Genomic DNA, 23,562 nt, shown 5'->3' with positions numbered 1-23,562 from the left:
TTTAGTAGAGACGGAGTTTCACCATGTTGGCCAGGCTGGTCTCCAACTCCTGACCTCAGGTGATCCACCCACCTCAGCCTCCCAAAGTGCTGGGATTACGGGCATGAGCCACCGCACCGGGCCGAGAAACTTTTCAAAAGCTCCAAATACTAAAGGATTTTATTTTTTCATAAACTGACAATAAAACCAAGAGAGGAGGTTTACTATATTTCCTATGTTTTAAATAACCTATAATCGGGCATGGTGGCTCACATCCATAATCCCAGAACTTTGGGAAGCCGAGGTGGGCAGATTACTTGAGGTCAGGAGTTCGAGACCAGCCTGGTCAATATGGTGAAACCTTGTCTTAACTAAAAATACGAAAATTAGCCAGGTGTGGTGGTGCATGCCTGTAATCTCGACTACCCCGGAGGCTGAGGCAGCAGAATCGCTTGAACCTGAGAGGCAGAGGTTGCAGTGAGCTGAGATCCCATCACTGTACTCTAGCCTGGGTGACAGAGTGAGACTGTCTCTCTAAAAATAAAAAATAATAATAATCTATAATTGAAAAACTGATTAGATTATTGCTTCTAAGAAATTCCAACATTTTACTCCTCAGTCTACCAAATACATTAAATGGGATAAATTAGAATATCTAATTACAAATTTATTCCACTTTCATAAAGTCCTCAACACTAAAATCCTATTTTTAAAATCATCTTTTTAGGAGTTAAAAGCAAGGTCAAGGTTTCCTGCACTCCCTCTCCTCTTCTCCCACCTCCTGTGTAAGGATATTATCATTCACCATTATTTTAAACAACCTAACAACTTACACTCAAACTTGAGAGGCATTACAGACTTTCTTTGAAAGGTTAAGTGACCAAAACAAATCTGTCCAATTTTAGCTACTGAATGTGCTTACATGGGAATAAATTAGTTTAGCAGAGATGTTTTTTTTTTTAACCAGAGACATTGCCAGCTTTTATTTTGTCAGGTGATTCCAAAATCTCGACAATGCTTCCACCCTGTTTTAAACGAGAGCTAATGAGAGTAGATCTTCTTGTATGTCATCTTGGAAACTTTTCACAGGCATCCTCAAGCTCCTAATATAAAAGTAACCAAGGGGTGCCAATGATGAAAGACTCTGTTGCCATGGTGTCATCTTATAAATCATCAATTATTGCCTGTTATTATGAACGTGACAACCACATACTGTCATAAAAGGATTTGCATTTTAGTCTAGTTTTAAGATTTTTTTCCAGCATCATTTGCTTTGTAAAAGAAATGTCATGACAACCGCAGAACACTTAAGCTCGTTATCAAGTGATTCGGTATTCATTTGGACTTTGTCAGTTTGGCATTTTGGCATCCCAACCTCTTTTACATTATTGAGTAGTTTATTGTTTATCTTTACAGTTCATAAATATATTTCTAAGCATGAGTATATAGCATAATAACCTAAAACTAACAGAAGCAATGGGACTTTTTGGTTGCTATGACGACCTAAACTGATCAATTTTCTGTCACTGTTTTTAAAGAGGCACTCTCCTGTGGCCATAAATACTAATTACAAACGCAAGCCATTTGCTAACATGTTCAGTTTACAGATTAAAGCAGTTCATGCCTAATTTATCATTTAACTTGTCCTCCCACATTTGTAGTGTGGTACAGAATGAATAATAACTTCACTTGTTTACAACATTTTCAACTTAATATCACTAATTATTTTTGCAGTTGCTGGAATTTAGCTGTGCTGCTACAAGTTCAGTAAACTCAATAAATTTGTAAAGTGCAAGTAAAGATTCCTAAACGTAATTTATGGATTGAGGTTGAAATTTTCGCTTAAAACTCCTTCCCATAACTGATCATTTAAAAGAAGATGGTTATATTTTACCTAATAAAGTTGTAAAATTATCAAGAACATACTTGCAAGAGTGTCCATCTATTCATTTCAATCAAATAAAGAACTAAGATATTTGGTTGAAAACTGTAGTGAATAATTTAAATGAAAGTACCAGTTGATACTACGAATGAGTAGTCTAGCTTTTGAAAGAAAGCAGTAGTACCCTAAAACTTAAAGTGTAATAATAATAAAAAAATTTAAAAAAAGCAGTAGTTTCAGGTGTGGGGTCAGGGAATAATAATAAATCCATAAGGCAGTAAAGTCATAGTACTGTATGGTCTAATATTAAGCCCTCCCTTTCTCACCGAAACACATATTTTATATAAGCCTTAAAGTCTATATTTTTTTGAGCAAGAGAGATAAAGATGGGGAGAAAATTGCTATTTCAGAGTGTGAATAACAGCAATGCCATAAAATTAACTATCATTAGAGAATTTCTGACTCCGACCAACACCTGTGGAAAATGTTAGGCCACCATTATCCCATACAGAGTTTTTTTAACTAAAACATTTCTGTTTTCTAGCATTCATGAATTACATAACGGACAAAGGTATGCTAGTATATATAATTATGATTTAAATATTAAGAAAGGAAAGACCGCCTAAACTGATCTTGACCATTGTCTCACTAATCCCAAAGCCTAGAATTTGATTGAAATATTTTTGCAATTTCCAAAGCTACATGGGTTCTTCCTAGACTTCAAATATTAACGTAGCATTTCCAGGGAGGCTGACAACTTCTCACATTCAAATACAATAAACATGCTCCAGTTGATTCTCTGTAAAGAGAAGCTAGAAACGGAAAAGTTTACCTCTGGGAATACGTACAGAATACATTGGTTTGTGGGGAACTAGGCAAAATGGGAGACATGAGGGCCCTATTACTATCTCCAAACTATTCTCACCAAAATATATTGCTTAACAGGGCCTAACTTGCCACCCCCATCAAAGCTTTACTCTGTCTTCAATTTTATAAAAGAGATCCTTTCCATAACTCCTGATAACACAAATTATACATCCAAAGAAAGTAAAAATCCTTTAGTGGATCTCCTGTGGTTGCACAAGAAGGAGTGACAAAGCGCTTCCAACTGCTTCTCAACCCAGCAGCTGTAGCCTCAACACTCTAGGGCTCCAAGGGCCTCCTGACAGCCTGTGCTCACAGGTGCTCCTCTTCTTCTAGCACCAGCTCAGTGACTCTGCAACAGGAATTTTACATCACCACAGAATTGAGGTGAAAGCTTCCGTGCCCTTATTTCAAAAGAAAATCTGGTCAGCTTGAAGCAATGAAAACTAATCAGAATGCAGCCAGCCATTGGCTGGGAGCACATGCTCAGCAAAACAAAGGCTAGAATCAAAAGTTTGGGGGCTTTTTTTGCATATATATAGCCATTTCAACTGTATGTTTCTGCCTGCATTTTGTTACATGGACTTCTAATATCAAAAAGTAATTTATAAAATGTCATAAACTGCTATACAATAGTTGGTGAGAAATAGAAAATACTGTAACTGTTAGTAATATAATTCAATTGCTCAATAAATATTTATTGAATATTGAAACCTAAATGCCAGGAAAATATGCTAGATACCAAAGAGACAATGGTTAGCAAAACAAAGGCATGGTCCTGACCTTTACAGTGTTTAGGAAATTTGCATTGCATTATGCATTTTCAAAGAATTCTTATAAGTTTTGGTTTTACTCATTTTTGCTTTTCATAACAACCCTGGAAGAGAAATTCCTAGGTTCATTTTATGGATTAAAAAAATAGAGACTTCTAGATGTTAAGTGATTTGCTTGTTATCATAGAGCCAGTAGATGGTCCAGTGAGGGACTGAACACAAGATTTCCAAAGACAAATTCCAGCCTCTTACCACTCGTATGGCATTTCCTAAAGTGCATTTTATGGAATACTAGTTTCCAGAACAAAAAGCTACTTTAATCAAAAAAGACTGGAAAGCCTTCTATATAATATATTTTCTTATAGAATCACAAAGCAAATTAACAAATTATAGGCTCCAAGAAGACCTGCAGTAACCAAGTTTGTTTACCTTTATGTAATCCCATATTTCCCAAATTTATTTGACCCCAAAACCCTCTCTGAGAAAAATAAAATGAGCCCAGAGTGACTCACAAACTGAAGATTAAGTAGTGTATTGGGATGCGGGATAAGGGGATAGGTTTCAGGTAGGACATGTATCTTGGAGTTACATAGCACATTTCTAAACCTATGCATGAAAATTAAGGTGTGTGACTGTAGAAGACTATGAGGCTTTTCATTCTTTTCTTGCTGCTGGATGTTATGAGAGTAATGGGCAAATTCATATGGTGAGAGAATAAGACTTATGTGCATTACCAGGATGACGGAAAATTTAGGAGACAAACAAGAAAATGAAACAAAGAGAGACTCTCTGATCCTCTTTTTTGGCCACCTTTAGCACTTTCTTAGGATTGAGCAGATCAAAAATTCTCCTAACCACTACTTGAAGAAATGGTTTCTGACTCTAGGACTGGAGCAGGAAATATACAAGATGAGTCTAGAACATCTAGTGCAAGAAAGTACGGAAGTGTATGAAAAAATCCACAATGTTGGGGGCGTGTCAAAGGTACGCAGGAGCCTACTGAAAGAGCTCCCAATGGCCAATGCTGAAACAATTTAAGCAATAAAATAAATATTGTAGTACCAGATTATAACCCAAAGCATAAAATAAACACCTAGAAGTCTATGCTGATATAAATAATTGAATAAATACATAAATGTGACAGAAAAGGCAAATCCCCCATTTAGAAGAATTCCAAATAATTTTGCACAGTGACTGCTTTCCAAAGACTGCCAAAGGGTATAATATAGAAAGAAAGAAAAAAAAAGTAAGAGAGTAAACTTTACAATAGAAAAACCTGACAGATACTTCCTGAGCCCTGTGATCAAGGTCAATCTCAACAGTAATAAGTCAAAAGAATAGTATATACCCTTGATATGATATGATGAAAATGGCATTTTGCCTCTGGGGTCTTTCCCCCAAAAACACATAACCCCAATTTAATCATGAAAAAAGCATCAGGTGAACCCCAGTTGAGGGACATCCTACGAATACCTGACCACTACTCCTCAAAACTATCAAGGTCATTGAAAACAAGGAGAGAAACTGTTACAGCTGAGAGGAGCTTTAAGAGACCTGCGGATTAAATAAAGTGTGATGTCCTACATTTTGGAACAGAAAAGAAACATTAGAGAAAAACTGAAGAAATATGAGTAAAGTATAAACTTAGTTAACAGTGTATCAATACTGGTTCATTAGTTGGGACAAATTGATTCTGTAATTGTAAGATGTTAACAACAGAGGAAACTGGCTACGGGGTGAATGGGAACTCTCAGTGCAGTATTTGCTTTTTTTCTGTATTTTATTTTTAAAACTGTCCTAAAAATAAAAGTGTATTTTAAAACACACACACTGCCTTTAACCACTTCTGTGCTGAACCCAAGGTTATTAAAAAGTGCTTTACCCCACATTAATTGTATCTAATTTAGTTCCAAAATTCAGAGTGATTTTTGAAGATAGAGATCTGGACAGTCATAAACTATGTAAAGCACAATGTGATTTTAATGCTACTAAAAAGTAAAATATAGTCATCACTCGATATCCCAGGGGGATTGGTTCCAGGACCCCCAAAGATGCAAAAATCTATGGATGCTCAAGTCCCTTATGTAAAATGACATAGTATTTGCATATAACCTGTGCCCATCCTTCTATATGCTCTGAATCATCTCTAAATTATTTATAATACCTAATACAATGTAGATGCTACATAAATTGTTGTATACTGAATCTTTATTTGTATTTGTTTTTATTGCTGTCTTGCTATTTTTATTGTTTGTTTATTTTTTTCAAATATCTTCAATCCAAGGATGCAGAACCATGGATACGAAGGGCTGCCTCTATGTATACACCATTTTTAAATGGGATGTGTCAATCAGATGTTCCAAATCCCTTCACTTAATGTTCTGAATACAGTGGGTGCTATAATGCCAAGTATAATTGATGATAAAAAATAAAAACTACTATCTTCTTTATACCTAATATATTAGAAACATTAATATGGGATTTAGTGGGTATTTGTAAAACTTGCAGCATAAAGCATATAACGTCACCATTTTTGTAATTTAGACTAGTTTCATTTTAAAGCAACAAAACAATACAGATCTGTTGACAAACTATGTTACACTAATATACTGTTTGGCTAGGACTAGCCAGCTAAAAGGAAAATGTCCAAATTGAAATAAAAATGTTCAAATAAAAACCAAAGAAAATTTGGTTTATATATTTCAGAAAAAGTATTCTCTATTGGAAGAGTATTTTATAATGATAAATCAGTTCACAATCCTTTTAAACTCTCCTAATTGTAAAGCATGGCTGCTGTTATTAACAGGGTTTGATGTTTTATATGTTTTAATAGCTTTTGCACATTTTTAAAAACATCTGGAACACTGTCTCAGTTGATACAGTATTTTGAATCATAAATTATGAATATCACTAACATAAATCTATTGATTGAGCTACACATTTTTTACATCTCACCTTTCTAATGGATTTATTTTAAAACAACTTCACATTTTATTGCTGATTCATTTTATACTTGCCCTCTTTTGAACATTAACATTAGTTTAAAAACAAAAATTCCAATGATAGCCTAAAATAACAAAAGATCTTTAGAGTCCTCATACACTGGGAGAAGAACCCATTGAGCAATTGAATTCTTTGTATTGAAAACTCAGTGTTATCAAAAACAGAAAGCAGGACATGTCTTTAGGGCACGTTGCCATGGAGCATAATTCCTTCAAGGACTACAAACCATAATAGTCCTATTTCTTAACATTATTTTTGTAGCTTTCATCAAGATGTATTACAAACCCTACCAATTTAGGGACAATGCCTTGCCTTTTCAAATGCATTCATACTGGGTCTTAGAATCAACTCCATTTTAGAAACTAATTAGTTACACTGACAAACTTTTAAGAATAGGGCTATACAATTTTAGAAAATGTCACCACTCTTTTGTAAATTAATGATATGTTCCCCATTGCAAAATAATAGGTGGTTATGAGCCTTTCCTCTTTATCCTGTCTCAGTCATTTAGTTACATCTACCCTGTGCCCTCCAGAGAAATTCATGGTCTGTCACCCTACTCATTGGTGTATAGATTTATGGATATTTCAGCAGTCCCTTCATTTTCACATCACTAGGCAACTCTTTGGAGTTTAAAAGAAACGACAGACTTCACCTGAACATTCAGATAAGTATCCTCCAATTTCAAAAGTCTATTTTCTTTCTGTAATCCCACTTTGCTTTCATTTTTAAAGAAACACACAGCCTGAGACACCTTTGCATTATTAAATGTACATGCAAAACATTACATTATTATGCTACACGTGGCTAAGAAATTTTAGTATTCACAGGATTATGGTAATTAAGTCTTCCTTCACATTGGGTGATGTGACACTTGCTTGACTATAATGTCACTCCACTTAAAGTCTGTGTAAACAACATTATCTTAGTCACTCTGCATTACAATTCCAACTGTGAGAAATATTACAAGGTCAGAGTGGACAAGAATGTAGGTAATCCCAAAGAAACAGCATGTAAATGACTTGCTCAAGGTTCAAACTGGGTTTTCAATAATAAAAGAAAATATTTTATAGTAATATTATAGTATTATTATCTAGATGCCGTCCTTGGCAAAGCACATGGGTATTCTTGAAGTCAGTGGTCAAGACAAACATGTCCATGGTTTTGACGTTTTTTTGATAAAAGATAACAAGTTTTGTTTGCTAAGGCTTCATTCAGACTAACAAAAGTGGGGATACTCAATAAGGAGTAGTTCAAGGAACGACTGCAATTGGTTTTGCGAATAGAGATGTATCAACGCGTCAAATACATATAGCATTTCTGAATAATGCAGGTGATAAAGGCCATATGACAATGTTCATATTTCCTCCTTTCTTGTTTTTTAATAAATACTGAGCAACTGCAATATATTTTTTAAGGAGAGTACTAATTTCCCAATAGTCTTGTCAGTTACTTGGTGAAATATGTCCAAGAAGTGTTGTCTTGAAAATGTTCTGACCTACATCTTTGAAACTGTATGAAAGATTTTGAGATAGCTTGTGTTTTAAGTGATTTATTTCGTGTTTATGAAAAAAATTAGCTAACCCAGTTGAATCTCCACATAGGATAGGTAGGATCTGGGCAGAAATACTGTAGATTATCTTGGCAGAGATTTTGATTCTCTGAACTAGTGGAAGCAACACAATAAAATAGTGGTTTCCAGAGTATGCTTCAACTAAAAACAGGATGGCAATTAGCAAAAATAGCAATGAAAGCTCTTAAATATGGGCCCCACAGTCCGTTAACAAACAGGCCCAAAGCAACTTAAGTGGGATTCTCTAGGCTTATTGTTACATTTGGACAATTAGGTATATGTATGCAAATTGTATTAATCTGAAGATAATTTGAACAAAGTGTGTGAACCACAATTTTTTTGTAATATCTGGTGTTGAAACTCTGTAGGAGGTCAATTCACTTTCTAGGAATGCTATAGTCAAAACATTTTCCCAGGACTATTTATAGAAAGAAAGGTCTCTAAGAATGTCTTCATCACAAGAGATTAACTGATTTATATTTTGTTTGCCAGAACTGGCACCTTCCATAAGTAGAAGCTTCACTCGTAACCAGTGTTCAATGTCCTCACAGGTTAAGTTTTCTTTTTAAAAGTCATTGAAAATAGCAGATATTCTGTGCTGGTAAGAGGATGTGTGTGTGTGTGTGTGTGTGTGTGTGTGTGTGTGTGTGTGTGTGTGTGAATGTAGCATATTTGCAACTCTGAGAATTTAAATAAAATCAGTTTCTACTGATTTCCTTTTCTACTTTAATTTCCTATAATATTAGACAGTTTGGTTTCTAACTCAGTGGTCTTTCCCATACACATAGAATCTAAGAAAAGCTGAAAGTTCTGTGTTAAACCTCAGGATAAAGATCCAGATCTTTCAAATAAAAAGTCTCTCTCCAAACACAAAATCTAATTACTTAACCCCTTATTCAAAAAGAAATAAAGGGGGCACGTGTCTCAGGACCTCCTGAGGCTGTTTCATGGGCTCGTGTCCTTAGAAAAAACGAAAAGAAAAGAAAGAAAGAATATACAGAGTCGTCAACCTGAGTCCTCTCTCTACTTTAAGTAGTTACGTGTAGCACCATAAAAGTACTGCTGGAATCAAACATTAAATGAGCTGAAAATCTTGAATATTTTCTTCTGAATCAGAAATGTGCATAAAAAGAGCTTGAAAGCAAGCACAAAGTCATAACAAATAGTTGTTGAGCTTTCATTGTTTTTTATTTCAGCATTTAGAATGTGACGCTTTGAAATGGGAAAAACTGAACATGAATTCAAAATCATGTGTCACGTCTTCTCTTCCACCATCCACCCCTAACTGTCCTTGAATTAGAAGAAATGTAAATACAATGACGGTCAAGTTATGATCTTATTAACTGAGCCAGAGAGAGTGTTACAGCAATTTTCACAAATTGACCAAATTCAATTTTCTCCTTATGTTTTATGCACAATAAGTAAATTATAGCTTCAAGGAAAAGGGAAGATATGTATCATAGATCAAAGCATATACTATTTATCTAACAGATTGTTTAGTCTAATACTGTAACTTAAAAGATGCAGCAACTGAGGTCCAAAGCCACAGATTTATGTGCAGAGTTAAGTCCATGGCCTTATGACTCTTTTTTTCCCCAGAGCTCTTGCTGTTATACCATACTGTCTCGTCAAATGAAAGTTTATGGGAAAGTGCTTGTAACCTAGACAATACTTTACAAATTTAAAATAGTATCTTTAATCCTTATCTTAATTACATATGTTTTATGATGAAGAATAATGACAAAAATAGTATCTGTAAACATTGTTATCTGTGCTAAGTGATCAGAATCAATATTTCATATGTATGTGTATAATCATAAGAGAATAAAAAGAATTATTTTTTCTTCAAACAGATCGTTCATTAAAAATATCTACTACACTGGCAATAATGTGAGGAAATGGGACCTCTTGTATATTGCTGGTAGGAGAGTAAATCAGAACAGCTTTGGAGAACAATTTGGCAGTAACCATTAAAGTTGAAGACACACATAGCCCACAACCTAGAAATTGCACTTCTAGGCTGATATCCTAGAGAAATACTCCCATATGGGTGCAAGACATGTCCATTGCAGCACAGTTTCCAACAAAAAATTGGAAACAACCTAATTATCAACCTATGGATATAGGAAAGAATTATCAAATTGTGTTATACAAGGTAGTATAACGGACAATTAAAAAATAAGTGAACTAGATTTATATATATCAATATGGATAAATCTCAAAAACATAATGTAAAAATACTTAAAAAGAATAGTATGATATCACACCAGTTTGATACATCTTAAAACACAAAAATAAAAAAAAACACAAAAATCAACATTGTATACTGTTTGTGTATAAATACACACATAATTTTAAAAAGACACAGCAATGATACACACTGATTTTAGGATTAGTGGTCATCTTTCATTTGTGGAGTAAAAAGGAGATTATTGTTAGTCATAATATTAATGTTTCACAGATACAAATTTTTTTCAGATACAATTTTTCAAATTAAACTGTGGATTAAGTGTAGCAAAATGTAGACCTGAATATTGATCCACAAGTTTTTCTCAGTATTTCCTGCTGTGTCCTTATTTTTCCTTCCTGCTCTATCTGAACTATTTTATAATTAATCTTGCTAACTTATTACACTATCAAAATGATGCTACCAAACTTGATTTCTGAATGGAAATGTCATTTTTCAATAAGTCATTTAATATATAATAGTAAATGGGGTGTTTTTCTAATTAGTCTGATTCCATTTGGCCGGTTATAAAATATATTGGCCCAAGGCATATGAGCTTTGAAACTAGACTGCTTTGATTCAAATGCTGTCCCTAGTATTTATAGGCTGTATGTCCTTGGGTAAATCATTTAACCTTCTCTGTGACTCAGTACCACCAACTGTAAGACAACGATTATAATTGCAGCACCTATCTTATAGAGTTGTTATGGTGATTAAAAGAACTAATATGTGAAAATCAGCTGAACTCACATTTGATAAATGTTAAATATTATTATGTCTTGGCAAAAAAAGAGGATTAATTGTTCATCAATATTTTATCCTGAATTATCTTATTTATATGTCTATGCTGGTCAAATGCATCAAATAATCACTCATTTCTTAAATTCTCTACCTTTGAGGATTAACCACTTAACTAAAGATCCTTAATTATTAGAGTTTTAGTAAATAAGTTTCATTAATTAGTATATTTAAACATATTGCATCCCAATCATGTAACAGATTACTTGTGGTCAAAGCTAGCTGATGATCTGGAAAGGGCAGCACTGTCTACCCAAATTTTATTTAAGTAAACATCAGCTATTTTGCACATTGTCATATGTGTTGACCAGTTACTCAACAATTTCTCATCTTTTACGTGTGTTTGTGTTAAATCTGGAATTAGAATGATTTGTCAAGGAATGAGATTTTTTCTAGTTTATTTAGGATTTGAGATAATGCCTTCAATTCTTTCTCTTTCTTTTTTTTACTTTTCTTTTTAAAGTTCTCGACTTTCTCATCAGAAATGAAAATGTTAATTTACCATCCTCACTAAGGATTTATGGTACAAATCATTGTGACCATTAAAGCAGGTTTAACAGTGGGGTGTTTTTCTTTCTCTTTTTCTTTCTTTTTTTTTTTTTTTCTAGAGAGATTGGAATTTAATTGTTTCCTTTTTAGACAAATATGCTTTTGGATTGCCAGTGATGAAGGGGGCATACAGATGTCAAAAACATTGTAGCACAGTGGGATTATGTGCTAAGGTCCATGGCAGGACAGACAAACAAGCAGAGTCTCAGATCAGTCAAACAGTTACCTTTTAATAAAATCTCAGATGACCAACTTTGTTTTATCTTTGCCAATGCCTATCAAAAGTTCAAATGAAGTTTTGTTGTGTTAACTGCTTACATTTCTTTTATTTCTTATTTTAACCATTTGTAAAAATAAAGGAATTTCGCTAGATGGAATTGGGAATTTGTTTAAAGGCAAGCCAATTTAAAATAAAACAACACATGTTATACACATGGCTTTCTTCTTATTAAAACAAAATAAATTGGACTTTAAATAGAAACCTTAATTATGTTATGTGATGAGAACTATACTTAAGTATTCTTTTGTGGACATGGCAGTAATAATCAGTTTCATACTGCATTTCACTGATAACATGAAAGCAAAAAAATACTAATTTAATTTTAATTTTCAAATCACTTGAAGGAAAAACTATATTGCCTATTTTGAAGTAGTAAAAAATAAAACCCACAAAGTGCATAACCACCATTCTGAGTACCAGAATAATTATTTTTAAGCACTCCCACTGGTTATTTATTCACCTTATATGAATTTTCCATGACCAAAGGCTTTAGGTGCATTTATAACAAACTGTGATTCTTTTTGCAATTGCAATATCTTGAGGACTCACAATTTAGAGCAGAGGTCGCAAACCGACAGCCCATGGGCTATATCCTGACCCCAGATGGATTTTGTTTTGCCTGTGCAGTGTTGCTTTTTTTGTTTTGTTTTGCTTTTTATTGAGTTAGTTACCAACATTTAAGAATTGGAGAATTTCATGGAAAAATCGTAATTCCCAGCTTCTTTTAAAAAAGTCAGATCTTAACAACACTGAGCCTGCATTCCCACATGGTAATAATCAGCCAAACTGAGTAATAGCCACCACTTTGGAAAAGAATATATACTCCCTGGTTCACCATAGTCCCCACCACTCTATATTGCTTGTAGTCTTTCATTTATGTTACCAGCCTTGCCTCAGTAGGCATTAGAGTTTGCGACTCTCCTGGTTTCTCTATAGTTTATGTGAGTGACTTGATACATATACTTTCAAAAACACTTCATGGTTTTTCTCTGATTGCAATAAATGTAAAAATATTATATATATATATGTACATATGAAAAGTATGTTTTGATAATCCAGAAATAAATCTATATAGTTATAAATTGCTGCTATATTTAATGAAGAAAGAACTTGCTTAATTTGCTTGTCATTTTACTAGAAAATCAAAAATACAGTGAAAGCCAATTTCAATGCCTGAATTCAATTGCATTCATATAAAATTGGAAACACTTTCAATATCCAAGCCTAGACTCAAAACATAATCCATTTACTATTTTACAGTTAAACTCAGTCATTAATAAAATCTAGTGGGTTTTAGTCTCCCCAGCATTGATATCATTGTCTAATAGAAAGTTTGGCACTTAAGGAGGCACATCCACTGCTTCAGGTCACTTGGGTATTATTTAGTGTGCATGACATGTAAAACTAACTTTTAATATAGAAAATGTCACAAATACTAGAAACACCACCATAGTGATGTTTTATTTTGTATGTTGAAAATCCAGGATAAATCCATGGTGTAGTCCTCATCTCCCCTACACCTCCATGACATTTTTCTTATAGAAAAATATGGATAAAGCCTGCATCAAGGGCAGCCCTAAAGAAAGGGGCAAAAAAAAAAAATCACCAAAAGTTAATGTAACCTGAGAAAGAAGTGTGGAAGAGGGGCACTACTGACAGGAACTATCAAAATATATTTTAGGATCATGGGTTCCCCCCCTTGGCCCTTGTCTCTGAGTCACTGTGTGTTCTTTTCACCACTACAACCTAAAATGTCTGAGGCCTGGAACAATATATTATCTCTGATTGCCCTTTTACTAAGATTTTCATAGATATTTTAAGAGGTTTCAAGTATAAATCTTCTTAGACTTCCAAATATTTGTTTAAAATATATTAGAAGAAAATAATTTAAATGTTTTAGAACTTCTAACATGCCTACAACACATATCTGTGCCTAACGCTTAGAATGACTCAGAAGATTAGAAAGCCAGATTCTTTTCCATTATCGTTGTAGCACACTTAATAGCCTGTGCTGCCCTGCAAAAGTGAATGTACCTTCCTAAGCATTCCAGAACAAAGGGGCGGGTGGACATCTGAATAACTTCCCCATTATTTTACATAGCTGTCAAAGTTTTTATGTCAGTGATGTTCACTCAACCCCAACCAACCTTGCAGCCTTTCTCTGACTTCTGCTTTATAACCTCCAACTGGATGGACAGATTGTAATTCACTCTTTGGATTTCATTTTTTCTAATGAACTGAAGATTAAGCAAGATTCAGCATTTGCTGCTGAAAATTTTAAATGGCTCTACTTTCCTACCTTAGTGAGTATAGTACAGGGAACAAGATTATGAAAGTGTGGCTGAATCTGTACAGGCTCCAGGACATTCTCAGGAATTTGATTTTTAAAAAATAAATACATAAATACCTGTTAACAGCTTGTTTTCTTGTCATTTGCCTCTTCCTTCTAAAAGGAGAGTGTAGCAGAAAATAAATAAATAAAACTGGTTAATTGAGAGTTCTGGTTAGTTAGCTTCCAATTAAGCAAGGCTTTATTATATTTCACAAAACATCTTCCTAAATTCTGCAGAAATTTTAGATAGGTTACACACAATGAAACACCAGCAGGGAAGAGCACATAGAAGGTAAGGAAGCCTGAATTGCTATTAGTGTTTTAAATATATGAATAATGTTAGCACATTTCTAGTATAATCCCCATTGACTAAAGAATAATGTGAAATGTCATGTGGTTTAGGGCTTTTCCATATATGAAGACAAGGAAATAAGGTTATAGATTTCTGTTGAAGAAAGTGGCCTTGGGTCGTAACAATTCCAAAAAAAATCAGCAATATTATATCTTTTCCCTCTCTCTCAGAGCCTTCCTTCCCATCCCATTAGGTATTCCAACATTTTGGAGGGAAAAATCCCTTTCTAATTTTCTCTCATCTTTTATTTGGCCATCAGGATGATGAAAGTAAGCCAATATCAATGTTGTGCTTATTTCCTAAACATGGAGCCATTGATCTCCGACAGATCACTTTATACATTTTTCTGGAGCATACTGAATTATCTTACATCTTCCTCACAAGGGTTACACATGCACATTCACACACACACACACACACACACACACACACACACACATACACACACACAGTCATACATACATCCACACAAAAGAAATTAAACACATACAAAAGAGATCCATTTTAAACAACACATAATTAGCCTTGTTAACAAAATAATTATTCTTTCCAGCAGTGCAGTAACTCTCAGTGTTCTCCAATCCTTTAATAAAAGAACAGTGAAATCTAAAATGACATGCAAAAAAAACTGTGAGGACTATAATGTGGTTCTTTTAACCCTTAATGTACTTCTTAGTAATACAGAAATGGGAACCTTCCTATAATGCCCACTACAAATATATGTGGTTAATTCATCATCTTTTTGTTGAACAAAAACAAAAATATCATCTGTTTGGTTTGGTTTTGTTTGCTTTTGAAAAGCAACTGCTTCTCTGCTCAAAGTCTGTAGAGAGCTTTCTAAAAAAAAAATCAAAATATATCTGGGGTTGCTGGGGAGAGGAGGTAAGAGTGAAGGTGAGCCTTTTTTCACCTACTCTTACGTTCTGTCACTCCACTGCCATATCTATTTGATTTTGCTTTACAACTCACTCACCCAACCTCTTCTGAGGTGACACTTTTCTTAAATAAAATATAATCATACACACCAAGTCAGTGATAATGCATCCTTCCTTATTTTAATGGGCTATATATGACTGGATTTGAGGGCATTTTTTCAATTTTACCAAAGATCCCTCTCTTTTTTAACAATAAAACTTTCTAAGCTCAACAAACTTTTTTGGTTATCGCTATATATATATATATATATATATAGTATAATATATATAATTATACTATATAAATAAATACATATATATAATTATACTAATCCTCACCAAAATCAAAATCATTTACATCTCCTATGGCATGAGTTTCATAGGTTAGTTAAACTTAGACTCTGAAATCATTGACTACAGAAACATTCGTGTTAGAATTATTCAATGAATATATAAACACCCATGAGTTAACTGTCCTTTTATTAACAATTTAAAACTTACTTAGAAAATTAGGAGTTTACCTTGATATTTGAAAATTTCTCATTTATCTTGTCCAATGTAAGGAATGTACTTTACAATAGTGCTTAACAAACTAGCTATAACTCTAGGGCTTTAAGGCCTACAAGTTAAATAGATATATTTTGTTTTTGACATTCTAAGTAAAATGTGACTTCTATACTTCTGAATTTGTTCTTTTTAGTGATATCAATTAATTAATTTTAGTTTTCCTTATACTTTGCCAAATAATCAACATTTTGGAAAACTTTATTGAATAAGCAGATGATGATACTAATATTATTAGCTCAGTACAGAATAGGTTATAATGTGAAAAAAAGTCAGCTGGGTTCCCTGGAGTTGGCCCAAAATGTTTTGTATTCCTTCTATTTCCTCTTTGTCTACTAAAGTTTTCTTTTTGCTGCCCCTCTCCACTTCTGATTCTGGCTATGAAACAAAAGTCATGATGAAAAGGCCTGAAATTTACTAAAATGTGTCTTTGTGGCTGACATAACATATGTTCACATTCTTATAAAGCCACTAACAAAACAAGGGTTACACACAGTCAAGAACATTGTGGCAGATACAATACACAGTATACAACTACCACCAACAGAACTATTAGCAACTGAGGTTTTACAACATATGGTGGTAAGTAGTGAGGGTTCTCTACACAACTCACTAGTTCCAATCATCATCATGATTGTACCACATTAGGACATTGATTAACCTTACTGTAGAGAGAGCCTTCCCATATGCACAAGTTATGACTAGAAGGTGATTCTATTCTGGCTGAGACCCAAGAAGTTAATAATTGAGAGCTGGCTTTATTTAGAATTAGTCAAGGTCATTTTTACCCTGTACCACTGATAAATAAATTTTCATACTTTGATTCTTCCAACTTTGGGCATGTGAATGTGAAGCTCAACAAAGTTAACGACAGTGATTGCTACCTAGCGTGCTCATCTTTGATTGCAGTCAGTTTAGTATAAGAATCAGAGATGTGATATTCTCACTTTTGAAACCTAAATTTAGCCCACAGAATCTCATTTAATAATATAGAGAAACAGCATGCGAGACACATGACAAGAGGCAATAAAATACCACATAATAAGGAGTCCAGTTAAAATGTCAGGATCTTTTAATTTAAGTATTTAGGTCCTTTTTAGGATAAATTTAAAAATCACTACCTAATATCACATATTATGTTCAGCCTCTGATGTGAAGTAAACTAAAGAGACTGTTCCTTTCACCGATTCTTCAAACAAAGGAAAGTACTTCAAACAGAGCATTTTAAAGATACAGTCAACTTTTGGAATTATCTACTGCAATGGATTTCAAACTGGATTCTAAAAAACTTCAGTGAAACTGCTAATGTATAGTAGAAGGAAAAAGGGAGCAATTCTCTTATATCCTTTCATTAGTGCAGCTTTTCCTTTTCCTATGTGATACAATGGGGGTGCCTGAACTGCTTTGGTTAACCACCTACCACCACCACCACCATTCAACAGACAAGGAAATTTTCCCCTGAGATGTTCAATTATTTGGCAAAAGTCACAGAGGAAGTTAGTGTCAGATCACCCAATATACTGACCTGAATGACAGCTACTGCCCCTACATTTTTAATCCTGCTTCCTCTACTGTATATTAGAGAACCACTTCTTTAATGTCCTCCCAAAGACTGTCATACCTGTTTTATCCTCATGGGGACATAATAAGGTTGATAAACATTACATATATATTTAGATAGTAGAAGAGAGAAGATTTGTGGCTCCCTTGATCTCTAAGCCAGTGATCTTTCTGTACAGAGCTTTAAAAATCAAAACATTTTACATAAAATCTGAATTTCAATGTGCTTATACACTCTTGGTAGGAATGTAAATTAGTTCAGCCACTGTGGAAAGCACTTTGGGGATTTCTCAAAGAACTTAAAAAAAAACTACCATTTGACTCAGCAATCTCATTACTGGGCACATACCAGAGGAAAATAAATTTTTCTACCAAAAATACACATGGACTCGTATGTTCATCACAGCACTACTCATAATAGCAAAGACATGGAATCAACCCAAGTGCCTAGCAACAGGGAATTGAATAAAGAAAATGTGGTACACGTATACCATGGAATATTACACAGCCATAAAAAAGAACAAAATCATGTCCTTTGCAGCAACATGGAAGCAGCTGGAGGCCATTATCCTAAGAGAATTAACACAGGGACAGAAAACCATATACTGCATCTTCTCACTTACAAGTGGGAGCTAAACACTGGGTACACATGGACATAAAGATGGCAACAATAGACATTGGGGACTACTAGAAGTAGGGGAGAGGAAAGAGGAGCAAGGGCTGAAAAATTGCCTATTAGGTACTATGCTCTCTGAGTGACAGGATCATTCACACCTCAAACCTCAGCAACACGCAATATACCCACGTAACAAACTTGCACACGTACCCCCCAAATCTAAAATAATGTACTCCCGAATCTAAAATAAGGTTGAAATTTTTACTAAAAAGAGAGATCTGGCAATACTGGTTTCACATTCTTACTGGTTTGGCACAACTAGATAAAGTAGATTAGCAATGGCTACCCCATAGAAAGAGCATGCACTCTACTGTTCCCCACAGTTCCCACAATTTCTTATGACCTTGTACCTGGCCCTGTTAATGAATTTATGTTGAATTTATGTTATTTCCAAGGTCCCAGGCAGAATATGAATTTTATGGCTGCTATTTTAAGGGTTATAGGTGTAATTTACCCAAAATTAATCAATTTCCCTAAAGAAAGTATGGGATTTCTGAAAACTTCCATGTGTGTGTAAGGTATTGACTGAAGGTGCACTAAGAGTGCTAAATCATCTATCAACCTAAAAAAAGTCATATGTACTTTTATTAATGAAGAAAGATAAGCCTTTGACCTTTGAAGTTGACATCCCTATATATAGAATAGCACCTAAAGCAAGTTGCATCAGATAAACATAGATTAAATAAGAAACAAATTCTGGGAATAGGAACAGCTCCGGTCTACAGCTCCCAGCGCGAGCCACGCAGAGACGGGTGATTTCTGCATTTCCATCTGAGGTACCGTGTTCATCTCACTAGGGAGTGCCAGACAGTGGGCGCAGGTCAGTGGGTGAGCGCACCGTGCGCCAGCCGAAGCAGGGATGAGGCATTGCCTCACTCGGGAAGCGCAAGGGGTCAGGGAGTTCCCCTTCCAGGGGTGACAGATGGCACCTGGAAAATCGGGCCACTCCCACCCGAATACTGTGCTTTTCTGACGGGCTTAGGAAATGGTGCCCCAGGAGAGTATAGCCCGCACCTGGCTCAGAGGGTCCTACGCCCACGGAGTCTCTCTGATTGCTAGCACAGCAGTCTGAGATCAAACAGCAAGTCGGCAGCGAGGCTGTGGGAGGGGCGCCCGCCATTGCCCAGGCTCGCTTAGGTAAACAAAGCAGCCTGGAAGCTTGAACTGGGTGGAGCCCACCACAGCTCAAGGAGGCCTGCCTGCCTCTGTAGGCTCCACCTCTGGGGGCAGGGCACAGACAAACAAAAAGACAGCAGTAACCTCTGCAGACTTAAATGTCCCTGTCTGACAGCTTTGAGGAGAGCAGTCGTTCTCCCAGCACGCAGCTGGAGATCTGAGAACGGGCTGACTGCCTCCTCAAGTGGGTCCCTGACCCCTGACCCCCGAGCAGCCTAGCTGGGAGGCACCCCCCAGCAGGGGCAGACTGACACCTCACACGGCTGGCCAGGTACTCCAACAGACCTGCAGCTGAGGGTTCTGTCTGTTAGAAGGAAAACTAACAGAAAGGACATCCACACCAAAAACCCATCTGTACATCACCATCATCAAAGACCAAAAGTAGATAAAACCACAAAGAGGGGGAAAAAACAGAGCAGAAAAACTGGAAACTCTAAAAACCAGAGTACCTCTCCTCCTCCAAAGGAACGCAGTTCCTCACCAGCAACGGAACAAAGCTGGACGGAGAATGACTTTGACGAGCTGAGAGAAGAAGGCTTCAGACGATCAAATTACTCCGAGCTACGGGAGGATATTCAAACCAAAGGCAAAGAAGTTGAAAACTTTGAAAAAAATTTAGAAAAATGTATAACTAGAATAACCAATACAGAGAAGTGCTTAAAGGAGCTGATGGAGCTGAAAACCAAGGCTCGAGAACTACGTGAAGAATGCAGAAGCCTCAGGAGCCGATGCGATCAAATGGAAGAAAGGGTATCAGCCCTGGAAGATGAAATGAATGAAATGAAGCGAGAAGGGAAGTTTAGAGAAAAAAGAATAAAAAGAAACGAGCAAAGCCTCCAAGAAATGTGGGACTATGTGAAAAGACCAAATCTACGTCTGATTGGTGTACCTGAAAGTGACGGGGAGAATGGAAACAAGTTGGAAAACACTCTGCAGGATATTATCCAGGAGAACTTCCCCAATCTAGCAAGGCAGGCCAACATTCAGATTCAGGAAATACAGAGAACGCCACAAAGATACTCTTCGAGAAGAGCAACTCCAAGACACATAATTGTCAGATTCACCAAAGTTGAAATGAAGGAAAAAATGTTAAGGGCAGCCAGAGAGAAAGGACGGGTTACCATCAAAGGGAAGCCCATCAGACTAACAGCGGATCTCTCGGCAGAAACCCTACAAGCCAGAAGAGAGTGGGGGCCAATATTCAACATTCTTAAAGAAAAGAATTTTCAACCCAGAATTTCATATCCTGCCAAACTAAGCTTCATAAGTGAAGGAGAAATAAAATACTTTACAGACAAGCACATGCTGAGAGATTTTGTCACCACCAGGCCTGCCCTAAAAGAGCTCTTGAAGGAAGCACTAAACATGGAAAGGCACAACCGGTACCAGCCACTGCAAAATCATACCGAAATGTAAAGACCATTGAGACTAGGAAGAGACTGCATCAACTAACGAGCAAAATATCCAGCTAACATCATAATGACAGGATCAAATTCACACATAACAATATTAACTTTAAATGTAAATGGACTAAATGCTCCAATTAAAAGACACAGACTGGCAAATTGGATAAAGACTCAAGACCCATCAGTGTGCTGTATTCAGGAAACCCATCTCATGTGCAGAGACACACATAGGCTCAAAATAAAAGGATGGAGGAAGATCTACCAAGCAAATGGAAAACAAAAAAAGGCAGGGGTTGCAATCCTAGTCTCTGATAAAACAGACTTTAAACCAACAAAAATCAAAAGAGACAAAGAAGGCCATTACATAATGGTAAAGGGTTTAATTCAACAAGAAGAGCTAACTATCCTAAATATATATGCACCCAATACAGGAGCACCCAGATTCATAAAGCAAGTCCTGAGTGACCTACAAAGAGACTTAGACTCCCACACATTAATAATGGGAGACTTTAACACCCCACTGTCAACATTAGACAGATCAACGAGACAGAAAGTCAACAAGGATACCCAGGAATTGAACTCAGCTCTGCACCAAGCAGACCTAATAGACATCTACAGAACTCTCCACCCCAAATCAACAGAATATACATTTTTTTCAGCACCACACCACACCTATTCCAAAATTGACCATATCCTTGGAAGTAAAGCTCTCCTCAATAAATGTAAAAGAATAGAAATTGTAACAAACTATCTCTCAGATCACAGTGCAATCAAGCTAGAACTCAGGACTAAGAATCTCACTCAAAACCGCTCAACTACGTGGAAACTGAACAACCTGCTCCTGAATGACTACTGGTTACATAACGAAATGAAGGCAGAAATAAAGATGTTCTTTGAAACCAACGAGAACCAAGACACAACATACCAGAATCTCTGGGATGCATTCAAAGCAGTGTGTAGAGGGAAATTTATAGCACTAAATGCCCACAAGAGAAAGCAGGAAAGATCCAAAATTGACACCCTAACATCACAATTAAAAGAACTAGAAAAGCAAGAGCAAACACATTCAAAAGCTAGCAGAAGGCAAGAAATAACTAAAATCAGAGCAGAACTGAAGGAAATAGAGACACAAAAAACCCTTCAAAAAATAAATGAATCCAGGAGCTGGTTTTTTGAAAGGATCAACAAAATTGATAGACCGCTAGCAAGATTAATAAAGAAAAAAAGAGAGAAGAATCAAATAGATGCAATAAAAAATGATAAAGGGGATATCACCACCGATCCCACAGAAATACAAACTACCATCAGAGAATATTACAAACACCTCTATGCAAATAAACTAGAAAATCTAGAAGAAATGGATAAATTCCTCAACACATACACCCTCCCAAGACTAAACCCAGAAGAAGTTGAATCTCTGAATAGACCAATAACAGGAGCTGAAATTGTGGCAATAATCAATAGCTTACCAACCAAAAAAAGTCCAGGACCAGATGGGTTCACAGCCGAATTCTACCAGAGGTACAAGGAGGAGCTGGTACCATTCCTTCTGAAACTATTTCAATCAATAGAAAAAGAGGGAATCCTCCCTAACTCATTTTATGAGGCCAGCATCATCCTGATACCAAAGCCTGGCAGAGACACAACAAAAAAAGAGAATTTTAGACCAATATCCTTGATGAACATTGATGCAAAAATCCTCAATAAAATACTGGCAAACAGAATCCAGCAGCACATCAAAAAACTTATCCACCATGATCAAGTGGGCTTCATCCCGGCGATGCAAGGCTGGTTCAATATACGCAAATCAATAAATGTAATCCAGCATATAAACAGAACCAAAGATGAAAACCACATGATTATCTCAATAGATGCAGAAAAGGCCTTTGACAAAATTCAACAACCCTTCATGCTAAAAACTCTCAATAAATTAGGAATTGATGGGACGTATCTCAAAATAATAAGAGCTATTTATGACAAACCCACAGCCAATATCATACTGAATGGGCAAAAACTGGAAGCATTCCCTTTGAAAACTGGCACAAGACAGGGATGCCCTCTCTCGCCACTTCTATTCAACATAGTGTTGGAAGTTCTGGCCAGGGCAATTAGGCAGGAGAAGGAAATCAAGGGTATTCAATTAGGAAAAGAGGAAGTCAAATTGTCCCTGTTTGCAGATGACATGATAGTATATCTAGAAAACCCCATTGTCTCAGCCCAAAATCTCCTTAAGCTGATAAGCAACTTCAGCAAAGTCTCAGGATACAAAATCAATGTGCAAAAATCACAAGCATTCTTATACATCAATAACAGACAAACAGAGAGCCAAATCATGAGTGAACTCCCATTCACAATTGCTTCAAAGAGAATAAAATACCTAGGAATCCAACTTACAAGGGATGTGAAAGACCTCTTCAAGGAGAACTACAAACCACTGCTCAAGGAAATAAAAGAGGATACAAACAAATGGAAGAACATTCTATGCTCATGGGTAGGAAGAATCAATATCATGAAAATGGCCATCCTTCCCAAGGTAATTTACAGATTCAATGCCATCCCCATCAAGCTACCAATGACTTTCTTCACAGAATTGGAAAAAACTACTTTAAAGTTCATATGGAACCAAAAAAGAGCCCGCATCACCAAGTCAATCC

The 23,562-nt window shown here is 35.8% G+C and overlaps 1 protein-coding gene across 1 annotated transcript in view; it reads right to left on the bottom strand.

Annotated features, from left to right (window-relative positions):
- DACH2 (dachshund family transcription factor 2) overlaps window positions 1–23,562 on the bottom strand; it is a 672,782-nt gene that overhangs the window by 434,753 nt on the left and 214,467 nt on the right. Inside the window, exon 2 of the mRNA XM_054470661.1 lies at window positions 14,336–14,374. Within this exon, the coding sequence (XP_054326636.1) occupies window positions 14,336–14,374 (39 nt within the window). The remainder of the gene's footprint in view (window positions 1–14,335; window positions 14,375–23,562) is intronic.

Source organism: Pongo pygmaeus, chromosome X, assembly GCF_028885625.2.
Source record: "Pongo pygmaeus isolate AG05252 chromosome X, NHGRI_mPonPyg2-v2.0_pri, whole genome shotgun sequence".
Classification (NCBI taxonomy): Eukaryota; Metazoa; Chordata; class Mammalia; order Primates; family Hominidae; genus Pongo; species Pongo pygmaeus.
The sequence above is the reverse complement of the archived record's forward strand: the minus strand, read 5'-3'. Positions and strand labels throughout refer to the sequence as shown.